This window comes from Hyaena hyaena, unplaced genomic scaffold, assembly GCF_003009895.1.
Source record: "Hyaena hyaena isolate Hyena2069 unplaced genomic scaffold, ASM300989v1 scaffold_285, whole genome shotgun sequence".
NCBI lineage: Eukaryota > Metazoa > Chordata > Mammalia > Carnivora > Hyaenidae > Hyaena > Hyaena hyaena.
In genome coordinates this window covers 441547-459280 of record NW_024080917.1, presented here as the reverse complement: position 1 = coordinate 459280, position 17734 = coordinate 441547, and the positions used below count along the sequence as shown (strand labels likewise).

Genomic DNA, 17734 nt, shown 5'->3' with positions numbered 1-17734 from the left:
CCTTCATCTCCTGACTAAAGGAGAGCTCCTTTCCAAGGGGACGATTTCACACCTCCCCACACCTTCAAGAAGATGGACACAAGCTCCTGGTAACAGGAAGCAGGAGTTGTCATGGGAGACCAGCAGACCCACGCCCAGAGATTGTAAAACAACAACACAACCCTAATGACATCATGATTCACAGTTCGAAGCTTGGCCACGGGTGGGGGTGGGGATGGTGTATACCTTTGTGCATGATGTAACTATTTAGAGGCACAAAAGTCTCTATAAACGTTCGGGGCTCGAACTCACAAACTGTTAAGGTCATTACCTGAGCCAAAATCAAGAGCCTGATGGATGCTTAAACACATGTGGGGCGCCTGGGTGTGGCTCAGTCGGTTAAGCATCCGACTTCGGCTCAGGTCATGGTCTCATGGTTCGTGGGCTCCAGCCCCACATTGGGCTCTGTGCTGACAGCCAGCTCAGAGCCTGGAGCCTGTTTCAGATTCTGTGTCTCCCTGTCTCTCTGACCCACCCCTGCTCATACTGTCTGTCTGTCTCTCTCTCAGAAATAAATAAAACATTAAAAAAGTAAAAAAAAAACCCTGAGCCACGCAGGTGCCCCTCTATATACTGTTTTGATGGCCAGATTTAATTTATTTAATTATGCATAAGAGATATCTTTCCATATGAAAACACATTTCCAGAACTTTTTAATAACAGGATTAAAAAAAAAAAAACAAATGACAAAAGCAGCACACGAGCAGTGTGGAGGAGGGACGCACAGAAGAGGCGGTGAGGTACCGGGGGGGGGGGGGTGGCTCCCGGGACTGCTGCGTCCACGTCGTCCCGCTGTCACTGCGGGGTCCGTCCTGCAGGATCGGGGGCCAGGAGTGGGATTGCTGACTCAGAGCAAAGCCTGTGCTCTCTGGATTTTGATGCTTTTTGGAAAATTGCTCCTCTGAAAATGACATTCTTCCATCTCCCTACCAGTAGCATGTTGTGTGTCTGTCTCCTCAGATCCTCGCCAGCGCTGTGTATTTCCTTTTTTATCTTTGCTGATCTGATAGGCTGTTGTGTGTTCAGTTGCATTGCTTTGATTCATTGCATCATTGAATGGTTTCCTTTGGTTTTGGCTCTCGGTTTCTTTTTTTCCCCTCATATGAATCACCTCAGTGTTTTCTTGGCAGTATTGCTCGGGGTCCTGGCAGAATGCAAATGTGGCCAGAGTCTTTACAGGAAAACAACGTAATGAGGGGACCAGTTACAGAGAGCAGGGCAGAGGAGGCAACAGGGCTGGATCCCCACAGCAGGACTGTGAGCCCCTCGGCCCCCGCTGGGGGTGGGGCAGGTGGGAGGGCTCAAGGCCCCCGGGAGCCACTTCTGTGGGAGGGGGTACCAGCCGCAGGTGGGCCGGCGCAGTCTCCTTGCCTCCTTCTGGGGCTGCTGCTGGCTGCAGGGCTGTAGTACACCGGAGCACGGAGGCCATGTCTGAGGGTCAGTGGGGAAGAGCCGGCACATTGGCTGTGTCTGTGTCTTCCTCCTAGGCGTCTGCCCGTGGAGGCCTTGGGACCAGCAGTCAGGAAGTCCCCCGTGGCGAGCCTCTCCAGCTCTAGGCAGCCCCAGGGACGGTGAGCGGGATATGATGACTGGCGGGCCTCTCAGCCCAGACTGCCATATGCTGCGTTGGTGTGGCCAGGGGCCCGGGTTTCCTTTTGCATCTTGACTCAGGTGTTGTGTTAATTTATAGCCATATACCATCAAGAATTTTGTAGACAGCCAAACATAGATGTGTTGCATTTCATCCCAGGTAGCTGTAACCCCCAGTCACTTCTGTGTCAGGACCGATCTGAGGTGCCCAGTACATAGCCTCCGATCAGTGCAGAAGGAGAAGGCTGCTTCCCCTGGACGGAACATAGAGCAGAGCAGGCAATTTTGAGAAGGAAAGATGAAGGCACTTTCAGCTGTTCTCCCTTCCCTAGCTCCCCCTCCTCCAGAATGTTCCAGAACCTAGCTGGCTGCTCTGGCTCTATCTTGGGCTATGTTTTTGGAGGGTAGTAGAGTACAGCCCCAGTGAGGCTGTACAGAGGCCAATCAGGACCTCGGCTCGTTTGGGGCTGGAGGAGTCCCGCTCTTTGGTGCCCTGTGGGTGTTAGCTACACCCCTGGCATCTGGCCACTAGGTGACTGTAACCAGCCCCCATTCCCATCCCCCTCCCCCTCCCCGTGGTGCCTGCCAGAAATGTGTCCAGACATCCCCAGGTGGCCCACATGTCCCAGGTAAGAACCCTGAGTAGAGCGGTTGGGACACTTATCACTAAGCTCACCCAGCAGGACTCTGCACGGGCGGTCACCGCTCTGTGCGTCACTGGTTTCAGAAGGGGCCTGGAGGGCCAGAGACCGTCCAATGGCAAGTGTGTTGGTGTGAGGTTTTACCTCTTGGGCTGGGAAAATGTGTCCTTAGGGACAAATACTTTCTGGCGTTGATTATTAAAGATACTGAGAAAAAGAACTGCTTGATCCCTGGAGGGGTCAGGCTAGGTCACACGGCTGGCTGTTTTTCCTTTTTTTTTTTTGGTTTCATTTAATTTTGAGACAGAGAAAGACAGACCACATGTGAGGGAGGGCCAGAGAGGGAGGGAGACACAGAATCTGAAACAGGCTCCAGGCTCTGAGCTGTCAGCACAGAGCCCGACGCGGGGCTCGAACCCATGAATCGTGAGATCATGACCTGAGCCGAAGTCGGACGCTTAACCAACTGAGCCACCCAGGCACCCCTAGTTTGTCCAGAATAAAATGTTGTTGAGCCATGGTGTTTTGTGTCGCGTCTGCTTTGGGGTGCCGGGCTAGGAGACGGGGCCATGCTGGAATGTGCTGCTGGGAAAGGTGGCCTCATCCCGGGGCCTGTCCCAGCAGGCCCACAAGCCTTGCCGGCAGCCGTCCAGTGCTGGGTGCGGAGCGCTGTGGGCGCGGGGCCAACCCGGGAGGTGGTGGCAAGGCAGGTCACGGCAGGTGAGGTGGAGCGTCTCCAGGCAACCGTCAGAGGGGAAGCAGCATTTCACGTGCTCCTGAGGGAGCTGTTTTGCTCTCAGATGGGGGCATCTCACACAGGAATCCCGATCCTGTGTCTGATGGTCACAGGAAAAGGCAGAGTGGTCGTGCGATCTCCAGTGTTGCGCCCGTGGGGGCGCCCCCGGAACAGTGTGACAGCACAGGCGGGCTTGTGTCTGCAGTGCTGCTTGGTCAGGGCCGCCCAATTGCTGCTGTGCCCCTGGGGTCTTTGAGGGAATCCTCTGGTAGTGAGCGGGTCTAGAGGGTCCTGCTGCCACTGACCCTATGAGTCTGTGGTGTGAGCGTGGTGACCCTTGTGTCGCACAGTCCTAGAGGCGGTGCTAGAAGCAGCGGGGTGTCGAGAAGCTTCCCTCGGTCTTACTCCACCTGTAGTCCCTAGCCTCCTTGAGCTGTTGGTTAAGGAGGTGTGTGGCCTTCAGGGGACCAGTCCTTTCCCACGTGTATGTGTCCTATCTGTGCCAGCTGTGTGCCTGGGGCTGTTTGAGGTATCATTCGTGGACCAAACAGGCACAAGCCCTCTCTCTCCGTGATGTGAGCTGACAAGTCTGTGTGAGAACACCTCTAGCGTGTCGCTGAGACATGCCCGGAGAACGTGCGGCAGAGTGGTCTGGCAGGGCAGCCCTGGCGGCCAGGACTGCTGTCACAGAGCAAGTGACCTTTGAACCAGCCTTGGACCAGGACCAGAGAGTCCAAGAAGGGGGTTTGAGGGGAGGGCCCTGGACAAGTTAGGGTTTTGGGAGTGTATAGTCGGACTCCAGGGGACCAGGGCCGGGACAGAGCCCCACTTATGCTCACATGAACCATGATGTCATGATGGATGAACATCCAGGGTGCAGTGTCGATGACAAATGCTTTGTGTCTCAGCGTGACCTTTCTCCCTTTTCCCTCCTCTCATCAGCCAGGGCCAACTCGTTTGTAGGAACAGCCCAGTATGTGTCTCCAGAGCTGCTCACAGAGAAATCGGCCTGTAAAAGGTAACCCGCTTTCATCTGATCCAGAACATTCTCTTTTCTCCACGGTGGCTATTACGTACATTTTTTCATATAAAGTTAATAGTTAAGAGAGGGCCTTTTATGGTCTTTATCAGTATCTTCGATAACCTGTGTGCTACTTTATTGTTATCCATTATTCTTCCCAGGATCATTGTTGCTTTGTGCGTTGGTGTTTGATCTTGTTCCTTTAGGAGCAACTATCCAGTGGGGGAAGGTGGGCCCAGGAGGTCCGTAGTCCTAGCTGTGTCCCTGTGCCTTGGGGTCCTTAGTACTGCCCACGGTCGGTGCTCTGTGGACACCGACTGAACGAAGAGGCCCAGAGGAGGCGTGTGTGGGAGGGGATGGAGCCGGTTTCCTGGTGGGGGTGCAGCCAGCGCCCACTGTCCCTCCCCAATGCTCCGAACTGCGTCGGGCCTGGGCTGGGGCCTGAGGTATGAGTATCAGAGGTGCACGGATGAGGCTGTGCTTACAAGGACCGGAGGTGCCATGGGGGACAACGTGCCATTGGCCAGGAGCAGGGAGTAGCCCGGGGGCTGTCTTGGGGCACCTGGGGCAGCATTGGAGTCCGAGGTCTCAGTTTGGAGAGTGCTTCCAGATGGCAAGTTGGGTGGCTGCAGCTTCTCCCTGGATTGTTGCTACAGCCACACTGTCAGTGTCCCGTACTGGCCACGAGGGGTCCCTTAGCTAGAGAGACGGGTGCTGCCACCTGGGGGGTGGGGAGCTCTGTGTTCCTGAGCGTGACCACTTTTTAAGAACTGGAGGGGGTGAAGCCCCTGGTCTCACCTGCTGCCTGATGGGCGTCTTAGTCTTCAGGTCCTCTGTTTTTGTTTTTGTTTTTCTTACTTAGTCAACAGATTCTGAGCTTTTACCCCATGTAGGGCAGGGCCTCTCAGTTGGGGCAGCTTTGCCCCCTAGAGTGTATTTGTCTGTGTCTGGACAGTTCACTGTCACAGCCTGGCAGGGGCGGGGAGGGAGTGCTAGTGGTGTCCTGTGGGTGGAGTCCGGAGATGCTGCCCAGCATCGTGCAGTGCAGAGACGGCTGCACGGCAAGAGTGAGTCGGCCCCTGGTGTCCCCTGAGCCGAGGCTGAGAAGCCCTCCTCTGGGTGGTGGGTGCCGGTGGCCAGAATCTCAAAGCCTGGGTCACTGCTGCCTGAGGACAAGCTTGTCCTTGATTTGGGGCATTTAGGATGAAGCAGCCCTTGAGTGCTGACGGGGCAAAGTCTCCGGGCTCTACCGGGAGACAGAGAGGCCGCCTTCTGTGTGCAAACTGGAAGGACACTGCCCACATTTGCTTGTCCGTCATTTAAACTGTCTTCAGTGGGTGTCCCAGCAGTGGGGACAGCGCTATGAGGGAGACATCATTGAGCATCTTTTTATGCTTTTAAATGTTTAAGTTGTATGATATTTATTCATAAATAGTTAATAGTTTTCTCATTCTAAAAGTGACACCTTTGTATGGTAAAGAGCTCTTAGAAAACGTGGAGAATACAAGAATGGGAACACTCATAGTCTGCATCCTGCTTACAGACACCAGACCTGGTCTGGCGCGTCCTTCCAATTCGTTGTTTCTGTGTGTCTTCTGTGTGTTCACGTGCCTTCTGTTCAGCTGGAGTTCTGCTCAGTAACCAGGTTTGAGCCCTGCTCCTTATGATCATGGAGCAGACCTCTCCCCACACCCCTGAAATCGTCTGCAGACATCTAATAGCCACGCGCTTCCGGCCTGTGGGTCTACCACAGTTCATCAAGCTCTTCCTCTGTTGTTGGACTCTGAGGTGCTTTACATTTATTTGGCACAACCTGGCCTGTCTGCTGGGTGCCCGCATGTCCTGTGTCCTGGGAGGAAGGGTGCTCCTGCCCCTTGTCTGCTGGGTGGCGCTTGGGGTGCCCAGGTTCCTCTGTGTGGATTTCAGGAAGTGGAATGACTTGGTCTAACTTGGTATTTTAAGATCCTTGGTGCATACTGCTTTCCAGAAATGTTACACTGGCTTCCCCCTTTAGTCTCTATTCTATTAAAAAATCACTTTAAATGGTAAGAGCTGCTGGTGATGAGCACAGAGATGACTCACAGAGGTGAGAGCAGCCCAGGGGAGCCCTGCTTTGTGGAGATGCCGGCCGGCCCGCAACCTGCACCTGGTCTCTGGCCGTTGCCGCCCCACTGAGCCGATGCTTTTCTGTTGTGTTTGTTTTGTGTGGGTCCCCATCTTACCTAGACTAAACAGTAGAGAAAAACCAGTGTAAAAAGCTAGTTATTGGGTAGAATGTAGATTCATTTTATAAATGCCCTACGCTCCATCCATATGCTGTGCCTCAGATTTCTGATCTCTTGTATTTTTTAACCCGTGTCGAATGCCCTTCACCCGCACTCTACAGTCTCGTCTTCGGGAATGCCAGGCTATGGCCTCCCCAGAAGCTGGCTGTATCCAGCAACCCATGAACCCCCATAGGTCTAGGGCTGGAGGGGGAGGCAACTGGCGGTGTGGATAGATTGCATGTGTATGCTTCTGTAGGGTTTAGCTGCGAATAGAATGTAAAACTTACAATAGATCTCAGACACTGAGGGGAGAGAGTAAACAGAGACGGGGCAGTGGCATCATAGGTGAGGAGAGCACCTCCTTCAGGGTTCCTGCCACCTGGTCTGGAAACAACTTAGGAGAATTTTAGAACTGTTCCTTTTTATTGATGTTTTTATTTACTAAAAAATGTTTTTAATGTTTACTTATTTTGAGGGCGGGGGGGAGGGACAGAGCATGAGTGGGGAGGGGCAGAGAAATGGAGACACAATTAGAAGCAGGCTCCGGGCTCTGAGCTGTCAGCACAGAGCCTGATGCGGGGCTTGAACTCCCAAGCCATGAGATCATGACCTGAGCTGAAGTTGGATGCTTAACCCGCTGAGCCACCCAGGTGCCCCAGAACTGTCTCTTTTCTAGTGTGTAGTCCGAGTGTTTATGAAAGAGGGGTAGCCCTCTTCACAGCCAGCTCAGGAAAGGAAAGAGTTAAGGTTGCTTTGTGCACATCTTGTGGACTGTCTGATTTGGCTCCTTGGCACACGTGAGCTTGAGTCTGTGTTCTGGAGGTAAACTCTGAGTGAGTTACAAGATAATCTGAGTTTATTCCTAGTTGTACCAACCTGTGGTGACCGGGACAAGCCACCTTCCCTGCCCCTGCACTGGGAGAAGGTACTTTTTCCTCAGTGTTTGTGTTTCCTGTGGTCAGGAATGACCTCTGCTCCCTCTTGGGACCCCGGTGGCCCTGTGAGGAAGCAGTAGCCCTCACCAGGCATGGCGGGTCTGTGGGCATGGCTGCACAGCCTGGCCCAGCAGTGCCCGCCGTGTGAGATCCTCTGTGCCCGGGTCCCCAGGGAAGCCCCCCAACAAGGGTTCCGAGCAGGTTCCCGCCCTCACGCTGACCTGTTTTTGAAGGGGAGAAGTAGATCAGAGACTGAAATGGGGTGGTTTGAGCCGACAGGGCAGACGTGAACTGTGCTCCTCACTGAAATTTTACAAATGTCATTCTTCTGTGTTTTCCCCCCGCCCTTGAAGTTCGGACCTTTGGGCGCTTGGATGCATCATATATCAGCTCGTGGCAGGACTGCCGCCTTTTCGCGCGGGGTATGTCCACTCACTGCCCCCTGAGCCCATTGCGGCAGCTGACAGCGAGGTGGGAGGGGGTGGCCCCCAGGGCTGGGCCAGGGTAGAGGGGACTTCCACGTGGTTCTTCAGTGACCGCTGTGTCTGCAGTGAGAGAGGGCGACTGCTGTCCCGGGAAAGGGGAGGTTTGTGTGCTCTGTCCAAAGTGATGGCTTTTCTTGTTTTACAGAAATGAATATCTTATATTTCAGAAGATCATTAAGCTGGAATATGACTTTCCCGAAAAATTCTTCCCTAAAGCAAGAGACCTTGTGGAAAAACTTTTGGTAAATATTTTGAATTTTCCTCTGGGAAGATGATCTGATAGCCACATGCTGAGACCTTCTGAACTTGTGGTCACAGGAGCTTCTGTGTTAAAAGGATGGCTTGGGACTGATAATGATTGTAGATAGATTTGTATTCTCTGTCTCCTCTCTGTGAGCCCTTTTTAATTTCCTTAATAAGATAGGAAATCATTGTATCATTTTGCATTTGCTCATCCACATATGAGCAGCTAGGTGTGTTCCAGTGGCAGATGGCTGTGAATCTTAGTGATATCTATAGATGTCACCTTTAGCATTTGCTACCTGAAGGTTATAAAGGTCACCTCAGGTACTATAGCAGAGGTAAGCAGAGCTACCCGGGAAGGGTATGTGTGTGTCATTTCTAGAGCCCGCAGGGTCCCTGCCCTGGTGTGCGTGGGTGCTAGACCTTTCCTCACCATTCCTTGGCCTTGGGGAGCAGGGCGGGCCCTGTCTGGGCCTGCCCCTCCGGTGCCCGTGCCGTCAGCGGGAGCGTGTAGCTCTGGGGTGCGGGAGTGCGAGGCTGGATCTGGGAGGTGATGGCTCTGGAGCCCATGGAGATGAAGCGTGGGCGGGAGAGCACAGCACTTTGCTTCTGGTCTGCGAGAGCTCACCGTCCAGGCGGATTCTTGGTGTCTTTGTCACTGAAGCCAGTATGTTCGTTTCTCCCCCGTGGGATTTTTTAGTTGTGTGTTTTAAAAGAATACTTGTTGTTATTCATTAAATTCTGATTTACTTTCACCTGTGCAAGGGGAAGGATATAGGTTTGAGGGAGGAGCAGCAGCCCAGAGGCTGACGCGACCATCCCCCCGCGCACTGTGGGGTGGGGGTGGGGTGGGCCGCAGGGCCATTCTGCAACCAGAGACCGGAATTAGGAAGAGTATGAAGAAAGAACTTTTTTTGTCAGAATTACTTTTCGTTCCAGACACTGACTTGTTTTGACTTCCGTTTCAGGTTTTAGATGCCACGAAGCGATTAGGCTGTGAGGAAATGGGAGGCTATGGGCCTCTGCAAGCTCACCCGTTCTTTGAGTCCATCTCGTGGGAGAACCTGCAGCACCAGACGCCTCCGAAGCTCACTGCTTACCTGCCGGCCATGTCAGAAGACGACGAGGACTGCTACGGGAATGTAAGCCAGCGGCCCGAATGCAGTGTCTGGGGGTGTGGGGGCGGGGCGGTGTATACGTGTCTGCGTGTGCGTCTGTGGGGTGTGCGTGCGCCTGTGTCTGATGTGGCAGGTGTGAGTGTCAGGAACAGCCCAGCAGAGGGGAGAGGCGCCTGCTGTGCTGTGTGCGTGGTTCTGTGAGCACGGGAGTCTGGGCCTGGGCCCTGGGAGCCCAGCCCATGGGGTGCACGACTGGAGGGGAAGCCAGCGTCTTGACCTGTTGGTGGTTGAATGCGCCTGGGGCCTGGGGCAGAGGAGGCTCCCGCCCGCACGCCTGCCGGGGGATGAGGGCGGTCTCCTTTTCTTACGTCCTGTAGTTACTTTTTGCCCAGATGAGTCACACCAGAGCACGGGGCAGGAGCAGAGGGTCAGGAGTCAGCAGGAGCAGTTCCTCCACACCATCCCCTTGGGCTTCCGGGTGGGCTTCCAGGTGGGCTTCCGTCTTCTTTTGGCTGGCGTCGTTGTACTCATGTGTCTATAGACGTTCTAGAATGCTTATCTTTCCAAGAGAAGCCCAGGATGGTCCTCTTTTGAGCTTTTTGGGGACAGGGCATTCAGGATGGACATTGGTCACCGTTGGCTTTAGTGCCGGTAGAAGCAGGGTCTTAAGTGTACTTTGTTCTTTGAGCTTTTCTTCTGGAGAGTGTGAAACACGGAAGTGGGCAGAGGGGTGCAGTGAGCCACAGGGCCCTTGTCTCGCACCTTGGGTGACCAGCTCACACCTGTCGTATGCTCCCTCCTCACCCTTTACTGTGATCCCCGGATTTAAATAGGATTTCACGTGTTTCTGCTCTCACCAATCATCCATTCTCTTGTTTTAACTTCTGTGGTTGTGGCTTATCCTTTTTTTTTTTATTAAAAAAATTTTTTCTTAATGTTTATTTTTGAGAGAGACAGAGTGTGAGCAGGGAAGGGGCAGAGAGAGAGGGAAACACAGAATCCAAAGCAGGCTCCAGGCTCTGAGCTGTCAGCACAGAGCCCAACTTGGGGCTTGAACCCATGAACAGTGAGATCACGACCTGAGCTGAAGTTGGTTGCCCAACCAGCTGAGCCACCCAGATGCCCCTGTCGTGGCTTATCCTAACCAGTGATCATATACCGAATTCCACCTTATTTGATTGGGGAATTCTAGATTTTATCTAGAAGTCACCCAGGGCTTAGTTAAAAGTACTACTTGTATCATCTCTCAGAGACCAAATTTCTTCTGTCTCCTGCTTACTGTTGTAAATAACACATCACCCTTTTGCTGTTCTAAAACATCCTTTGTGCTCAGACTTGAAGGGGCCAGATGTGGGAAGCCGGACCTGCCTCCCCCACTGCGGTGGCCTCAGCTGTCAGCAGCCTCCATGTGTGCAGACCGCAGGGGACTTGGCCCCAGGACTCTGTCCCTTGGCCTGACATCTTGCCCGAGCCATGGCCACTCAGGGTGGGTTGGGGTCTCCAGTGCCTTTGGCAGGGGTGTCCTGGGAAAGCAGCGGGCTCTACCAGCCAGCTCTGAAGCAGCTGTACGTGCGGTGACTGTCTCAGACCTCCGTGCCCCAGGAGCTCCGCTTTATTGCGCTGTGTGTGTGCCCCCTGGAGTGCCCTGTGCATGCCCTCTGCTGCTGCATCACAGTCACTATGAGCTGTGAGTCACTGTGGAGAGCCCTGGCTTCTTGTACTCAAGTGTTACCGTCTTAAAACCAGCTCCATTTGTTAAGGGCTTACCTTTTGTTAGATGGCCCATCCTCCACTTTAAAAGCTGTCTTGGGAGTCAGGCAGCGCTTGCTCTACTAGACTTTCCATTTGGACAGTTAAGTGAGCTAGAAAAAGACTTAAGCCTGGAAAGGTATCAGATATAGGAGGGGGCCTTCCCTTTCTGTGGGCGTTCATGGTCTCTTGGGCAGGTTTTCACTCGAGGGGCACTGAGAGAGTCTGGGGTCCATTTCGGCAGAAAGGGGGCTTCCCTCTGGGGGCGAGGAGCTGGGAATGGTCTTGGCTCAGGGAAGGAAGCAGCAGGCACTTGGTTCTCTTGCGTGTCCCTAACCCCTGGGGTGGCTGATGGTAGCGCTGGCGGTTAGACCCTGGTTGAGGTGCCCTCAGAAGTGCTCCAGGTTGGACCAGCCAGGGCCATTTCCTTACTGTGCACAGCCCAGTGCACCCCTTGGTGCACACATTCTTTCTGGGCCTGTGTTTTGTGCTGCGAGTCGTCCTAGGTGCTGCTGAGGAGAGAAGAGCAGAGAGTTGAGATACGGTATCTGGAGCTTTCCACAGGGAGCAGTGCAGTACAGCCCCTAAAACAGGAATCGCCCAGCCGGCGGTGGTGGTGGGAAGCCTACAGCTCCATGACAAGTTGGGGTGGCTGCTGCTTTGGAAGAACATAGAGGACCTGTTCTGATTCGGTGCTGGCTAGCAGGCTGTGGCCTTGGGGCAGGTCGAGCCTCAGTTTTCCCGTTTCAAAAATGGAGATGGTGGAGGCAGCCTTCTCACTGGCTTTGCAGCCCCCTGAGACACCTGGAGGTGGGCTCACGGAAGCCTCTCTAAATTTTAGAATGTTAAGCAGAGGCGGTCTTGACCTGGGGAGTTCCTCCCAGCAGAAACAGGGAATGTGCTAGAATAGATGAAGGGCTGCAGAGGTGTCCCAGCATCCATCCCAGCCAGGAGCCAGCACGGTGGGGCCGAGCCTGCTGTTTGTGCTGTGCAAGCCCTAGGGACAAGGCTGCTTTGGGCAGCAGGGGTGCAGGGACTGCAGGAGGGCGCCCGCCTCTGGGGCCCAGCTCTGTGAGGGGCAGCCGGGTCCTTTCTGGAGGCGCAGGAGACTTGGAAAGACATGCCGACTCTCAGCCATTGCCAGTGGATTTGTTCGCCTTGTACTTGGCTGTGGCGGGGTTCAGGCCTGGGGCCTGCGGCTGTGGGGAGGCGGCTGCCCACGTGACCACTCCTCCCAGGTCTTTGCTGGGGGCCCTCTGGCCCTGTCACTGGCCCCAGTGGCGTGCGAGTGTGCAGGCTCTGCCTGGTCGGCACATTTGTGAGTAAATCCATTTTTGCATCTCGCGGGTTTGTGTCTTTGTCCAGGATAGCAAACAGCTTCAGGCAGCTTTGTATCAAGCTTAATGAAACTTTGCTGCAATTAAAAGGAATTTTTTGGGGCGCCTGGGTGGCTTAGTCGGTTGGGCGTCCGACTTTCGCTTAGGTCATGATCTCGCGGTTCGTGGGTTCGAGCCCCGCATCAGGCTCTGTGCTGACTGCCAGCTCTGAGCCTTGAGCCTATTTCAGAGTCTGTATCTCCCTCTCTCTCTGACCCTCCCCTGCTCACGCTGTCTCTCTCTCTCTCTCTCCTAGAAATAAATAAAAATTAAAAAAAAAAAAAAGAATTTTTTAAAAAGTTGAACAGCGTCAAGTTGGAATATATAGGGACAACCACAGATTCAGCAATGTAGAACCACTGGGCCAGAGGAGGAGGGCTCCCGAGCTCACAGGAGGGGGCATCTGCCCCGGGAGGCCACCCGTCCCCCCTCCTCCCTCCTCTGGTCAGAGCAGCACGGGGCTTGCAGAGGTCAGCAGGTCCTAGGCCTTGGGTCTCCCCATCCTAGGTTCGAAGACTGGAGGGTTAGGTTAGCCCGTCGGGAGGGGGACCCGACAGCCTCCAGCCCCGCCCGGTTCTGTGGCTGACCAGCCAGCGCAGGACGACTCAGTGCCCGGCTGTCACTCTCCCCTCCTCTCTCTGCAGTACGACAACCTCCTGAGCCAGTTTGGCTGCATGCAAGTGTCCACGTCCTCGTCATCACACTGCCTGCCCGCCTCGGACGCAGGCCCGCCGCCAATGGCGGGTAGCAACATCGAGCAGTACATCCACGACCTGGACACGAATTCTTTTGAGCTGGACCTCCAGTTTTCCCAAGACGAGAAGAGGCTGCTGCTGGAGAAGCAGGCCAGTGGCAATCCTTGGTAAGAGCCCACAGGCGTAAGCCGACTGGCGCGGGGCGCCCGGCCTTCGTCTCCACTGCCTGCCGAGGCCTTGTGCTGCCTCACCCCTGCCTCACTGCCTTGCATGCTCTGCAAAGGAGGGCCCTCAATGGGTCCAGCTTGAAATGGGAGTTTGGAGGTGTCGGGCCCCGGAGATGAGCGGGTTCCAGGCCCTCAGGGCTGCAGCCCTTGGGGTTGAGCGGACTAGGCCTGCCGGTGTCCGTGAAGCGATGATGTGGGTTCACAGCTGACTAGATGACCACCGCCCCCTGCTGAGGTGTGTGGGACATTTCAGAATTTTAGCTGTTGCAGATATCATTCGTGGCTAGGTTTTCCCATGTGCCTGGGTATTTCTTTTAGGCGGAGCCTTCGGGTGGTAGGCGGGTGAGCGCGTGCACACACCTGTGTCCTCAGTGCCCAGAACCCCCACTTCCCAGCTCCCCGGCCTCGCCTTAAGCGCTTTGATGCTCTGAAAGTGGGCCCGTGGGAACTTGCACTTGTATTCTTATGATGCAGTCACCTTCTGTGTTCGTTGGCCACATGTATTTATTTTTTGAGGTATTTTGTGTCCTTTGACTATTTTTCTTCTTGTACGTTTTCCATCTTTTTGAAAGAATTTTTTTGTTGTATGTTTTGCACACATTTTTCTTCGGTTTATCTTTTCAGTTAGATTGTATTTTTGCATAGAAGTTACAAAGTCAAATGTGTCTGTTTTCATTTTGGTTTCCACCTTAGTCATGTTGAGAAAAGTGTCTCTACCTTGACATTTTCTTGACGTGTGTTTATGGTTTCACCTTTCACTTGGGCAGAGGGGCGTCCGGTTTGGGGATGGGGTGAGGAGATGTGTGGGGTAGGAATGGGACAGAGCAGGAAGGTGGGTGGTCAGGGGGCTGGGCTGGGCGAGAGTGTGGGGGAGTGAGGAGAAGGCAGGGCCCAGAGAGAAGCGTGTGATGAAGCCAGGGTTTTGTACCATTAGAAATCATTGTTTCTAGAATAAGTGACAATCGATGTTGGCCAACTGGAATAACCTGCGCACTCGGCAGGCCTGTGGGCTGAGCTGCATGGGAGCTTCCGGGGCCCCTGCATGCCGGGGCCCCTGAGAAGGGCTTGCTCTGTTGCAGGCCGGGGATGGGGGCTCCCCAGAAAGCTGTGTATCTTTGCCTATGGTGCTGCCTGAGGCCCCTCAGCCTGGGTTCTGGGCCCAACCGAAGCCTCTTGCCTTGCCTCTCTTTGTTCTGGCTTCTCTTCCCTTTTTTCTGGGTTCGGCCCTATTTGGAATCTGGTGATCGCCAGGAGGTTTGAGGCATCTTTTATTTGACCAGTGCACAACCTGTCAAACACTTTGTTCTTCATAACGGTGGCTCTCCGTGTACGGCGTGCAGGGCTTACCGGTAATGGTGTGATGGTACTGAGTGGTGTTGGCTTTCTCCCCTCGTTCTCTGTCAGTGGGCTGGGCCCATCTTCAGAGGCCCCATGCTGTATGGTGCTGTGGTTTCTCGGTTGTGTGCTTCTTTTTGTATTTTCTGAAGTAGGTTTACAGTATAAATATGTGCAGTTTTAGAGACTTAGTTCTCAGTATTTCTACTGGGCTCTTAGTGGCTGTCTTCAGTTACACCTGCTGTAATTACTGTAAGTCAGTGCCGAGTAAATCCTTGGTTTAAAATCCTGAAGTTTTCCTTGTGCCTACACAGACACCCAACAGCATCTGAGTACACTTTGCTGACTTTTTTTGCGATAAAATTTAAAAATTTCAGAAAAATTTCTAAATTTTATCTGAGACTATTTTTTTCCATACCTAAAAAATTTTTTTAGTGTTGATTTTACTTTCGAGAGAGAGAGAGCATGAGCAGGGGAGGGACAGAGAGGGAGACAGAGTCTGAAGCAGGCTCCAGGCTCTGAGCTGTCAGCACAGAGCCCAACACAGGCCTCGAATCCACAAACCATAAGATCATGACCTGAACCGAAGTCAGATGCTTAACTGACAGAGCCACCCAGCCACCCCTGAAACTATTATTTTAGATTTTAATGATAGAGTCTAAAATAAAAGGACTTGTATCACCTATGTTCCACCTTTAAGTAGGAATCATTGACTCAGAAAGGGGATGATGTGCTTTCTTGCTCCATAGCAGCCCCCCCGACGTCTGAAGGGGCTGAAGAGGAGGTCCTGCCTGTCAGAGAGGGAGCGGTCCACCCGCAGACCTGGGCGGGACTGCAGGAGCTGCAGCGTACTCACAGGGATCTGCCTTCCACTGGGTGTCTCTGAACAGAACGTTTGGCATCCCATCACGGTGCCAGTGAGGCTGCAGCATCAGAGGCCCGTCATTCAGAGTTTGAACGCTAAAGGAATTCCATGTTGTAATTGTACATGACACGAGGAGCTTTTTCAGAGCCAGGCAGTATCACATTACAGAGAAGTCACATTGTCCAGGCTGGAGAAATGCACACAAAAGCTGGGAGACCAAGGAGCCTTGGGCTGTGGATGCTACTGGGTGACAGTGGGATGAAGACGCTCGGTGCTGCCCCAGGCCGTGGCGCGGTAGCTCACGGGGTTAAGGAGATGGCTGCAGACACAAGGAGTGAGTTGGCATCCCTCCCGCCGAGTTGTGTTTTTGCTTTACACGTGGATGACTCCCCAGATACTGCTCGAATTGCAAGCGTTAAGCCAGGCACTGGCTTTGAGCCTGTGAGCCCAGATTCGCATATTTAGGAAGAGACAAGCAAACTGTGATCCGTGCACATGGATGAAAACCAGACGCTCGTGGTTAATCACACTGAGGCACTGAGTCTCTCCAGCTTGGGAGCCGGAAGGCCTAGTCCTTCCCATCTTTCTGGAAGTCCCACAAGGTATCCGCTGAGCTGAGCAGCCTCATCATCCTTCAGCTTCTCATTGATCTCCACAGCCACGCGTCGCGGGGAGGGAAGAAACCTGCCTCACTTACAAGTAGTCGTGTTAAAACTCCTGATTTGTCAGTAGTGTGAATAACGGAGTGGGAAGTGTGCAGGAAGGACCTCTGCCGCCAACTCAGCTGGGAGCCGCCTCGAGCTGAGCCCGCACGTGATGGCTGGCACTGGGGGTGGGATCTGCTGCTCGTGCCATGAAGACCGTGTCACTACAGAGTTTTACTGGCAGACGATGGTTATTCGAATTCGGCCGTTTGGCCCATTTTTCTGGGAAATGAGCAGAATGAGCCTGTCCTTTAAAGACAGACAGCTGCCAGTGTTTCTTACCAGTGATAAAATCAAAGTTAGAGATTTGGGAAACACTCCGTCACTGTGAGCTTGACATCTTCCCAGTACTTAAAGACTTTTTTTGAGGAGAATAGGGAGTGATGGTCATATGTTGGATTTGTCAGCACTGTGGAGTCTGCGTAACCCAGCAAGCCACCACTTTTCAGGCGAGTGCTGTGTGATGCTGTAAAATCACAGAAGGGCTGCAGAGCCGTCCAGAGTGCCAGGGACACTGCTGAGTTCCGATGCCGCAGAGTGTGAAACGCCCATTGTTGGGGACGCAGCTTCCATGTGGCAAGGACCTTGAAGGAGCCACCCTGGTTGAGTGGCTTCAGCCGGGACAGCCGGGACACCGTGCGCAGGCAGAGGCAGCAGGAGCCCCCCCACCCCCCACCCCCACTCTCCACGTGAAGCCATACGCTAAGGAGATTTGCTAAATGTGCAGAAGGCTCCTGCTTCACGTTAACTATCTTCGCTTTGGAAAAAAATTACCCTTAAATAAAAATGGCATTTATGTTAGTATGTGTTGCGTTTATTTTTGTATTTATGAATTAAATATTTGGAAATGTTTCCGTTTTAATTTCTCATACCTAAATACTAGTGGCTGCAACCCAAATAAAGGATATCTCTTTGGGATCTTCCATAAAGTTTGAGGATGTAAGGGGTGCCCAAGAGCTGGTGTTTTAGAGTCAACTGGCCACAGTCACTTGTCCCTCCATCACCTGTGTCAAAGCTTGGTGTGGGGAGCCTTCCCGAGGCAGTCAGAAGAACCACATCGGGTTCCGGCAGCCCCGCTCGGCTGTCCTGACAGCGACCGTGCACAGAGATGGCTCAGGCTTGCTTGTGGCCTCAAGCTTGCATCCTCGAAAATGATCTTTTTGGGATCTGGGTGGGGGAAGGTGCTGCTAGGCGAGCGTGAGGAGGAGGGAACCGCGGAATCAGGAAGGAGTATCTTAACGCCATCACCCTTCAAAGTAGATCACTGGCAGCTTACCACGGGCTGTGCACAACCGGGTTGTGGCGCTTGTGCCAGTAATGGAGTTTGTGACCCTCTGCGTCCTGCCTTGGGTTCATTTCAGTGCAGCCACTGGGTTCCAGTCGGGAACCAGCGCTGGCTGTCATGCCCAGGGCGCGAGGCCTCCTGCCTGCACACATGTGGCAGGGAAGGGGCGTGTTGGTCCTCACGGCCCAGTAGGGCCATCCGTGGGGTCCTCACCACGGAGATGAAGTAGAGGCTTCTCTGCGGTGCCAGAATGTTCTGCGGCTGAGCCAGTGCTGTGGTTTCGGTTTCGCCGGTGCAGAAACATCGTTTGTGGAAGTTGGTGCTCCTGGTCTTCACTCTTCTTTACTTTCTGAGGGTGGATCGCCACCAGTGGGGTTACCTCTCAGTACATCATTTCCAAATTGCTATTCGGCTAGTTCAGGG

At 53.6% G+C, this 17734-nt stretch overlaps 1 protein-coding gene across 1 annotated transcript in view; it reads left to right on the top strand.

The window, feature by feature from the left end:
• The window catches only part of PDPK1 (3-phosphoinositide dependent protein kinase 1), a 64483-nt gene extending 47676 nt beyond the window's left edge, over positions 1 to 16807 (top strand). The window contains exons 7-12 of the mRNA XM_039246648.1: positions 3949 to 4024; positions 7583 to 7651; positions 7860 to 7956; positions 8926 to 9099; positions 12845 to 13062; positions 15207 to 16807. Of these exons, the coding sequence (XP_039102579.1) occupies positions 3949 to 4024; positions 7583 to 7651; positions 7860 to 7956; positions 8926 to 9099; positions 12845 to 13062; positions 15207 to 15225 (653 nt within the window). The 3' untranslated portion in view covers positions 15226 to 16807. The remainder of the gene's footprint in view (positions 1 to 3948; positions 4025 to 7582; positions 7652 to 7859; positions 7957 to 8925; positions 9100 to 12844; positions 13063 to 15206) is intronic.
• The last annotated feature ends 927 nt before the right edge of the window (positions 16808 to 17734 follow it).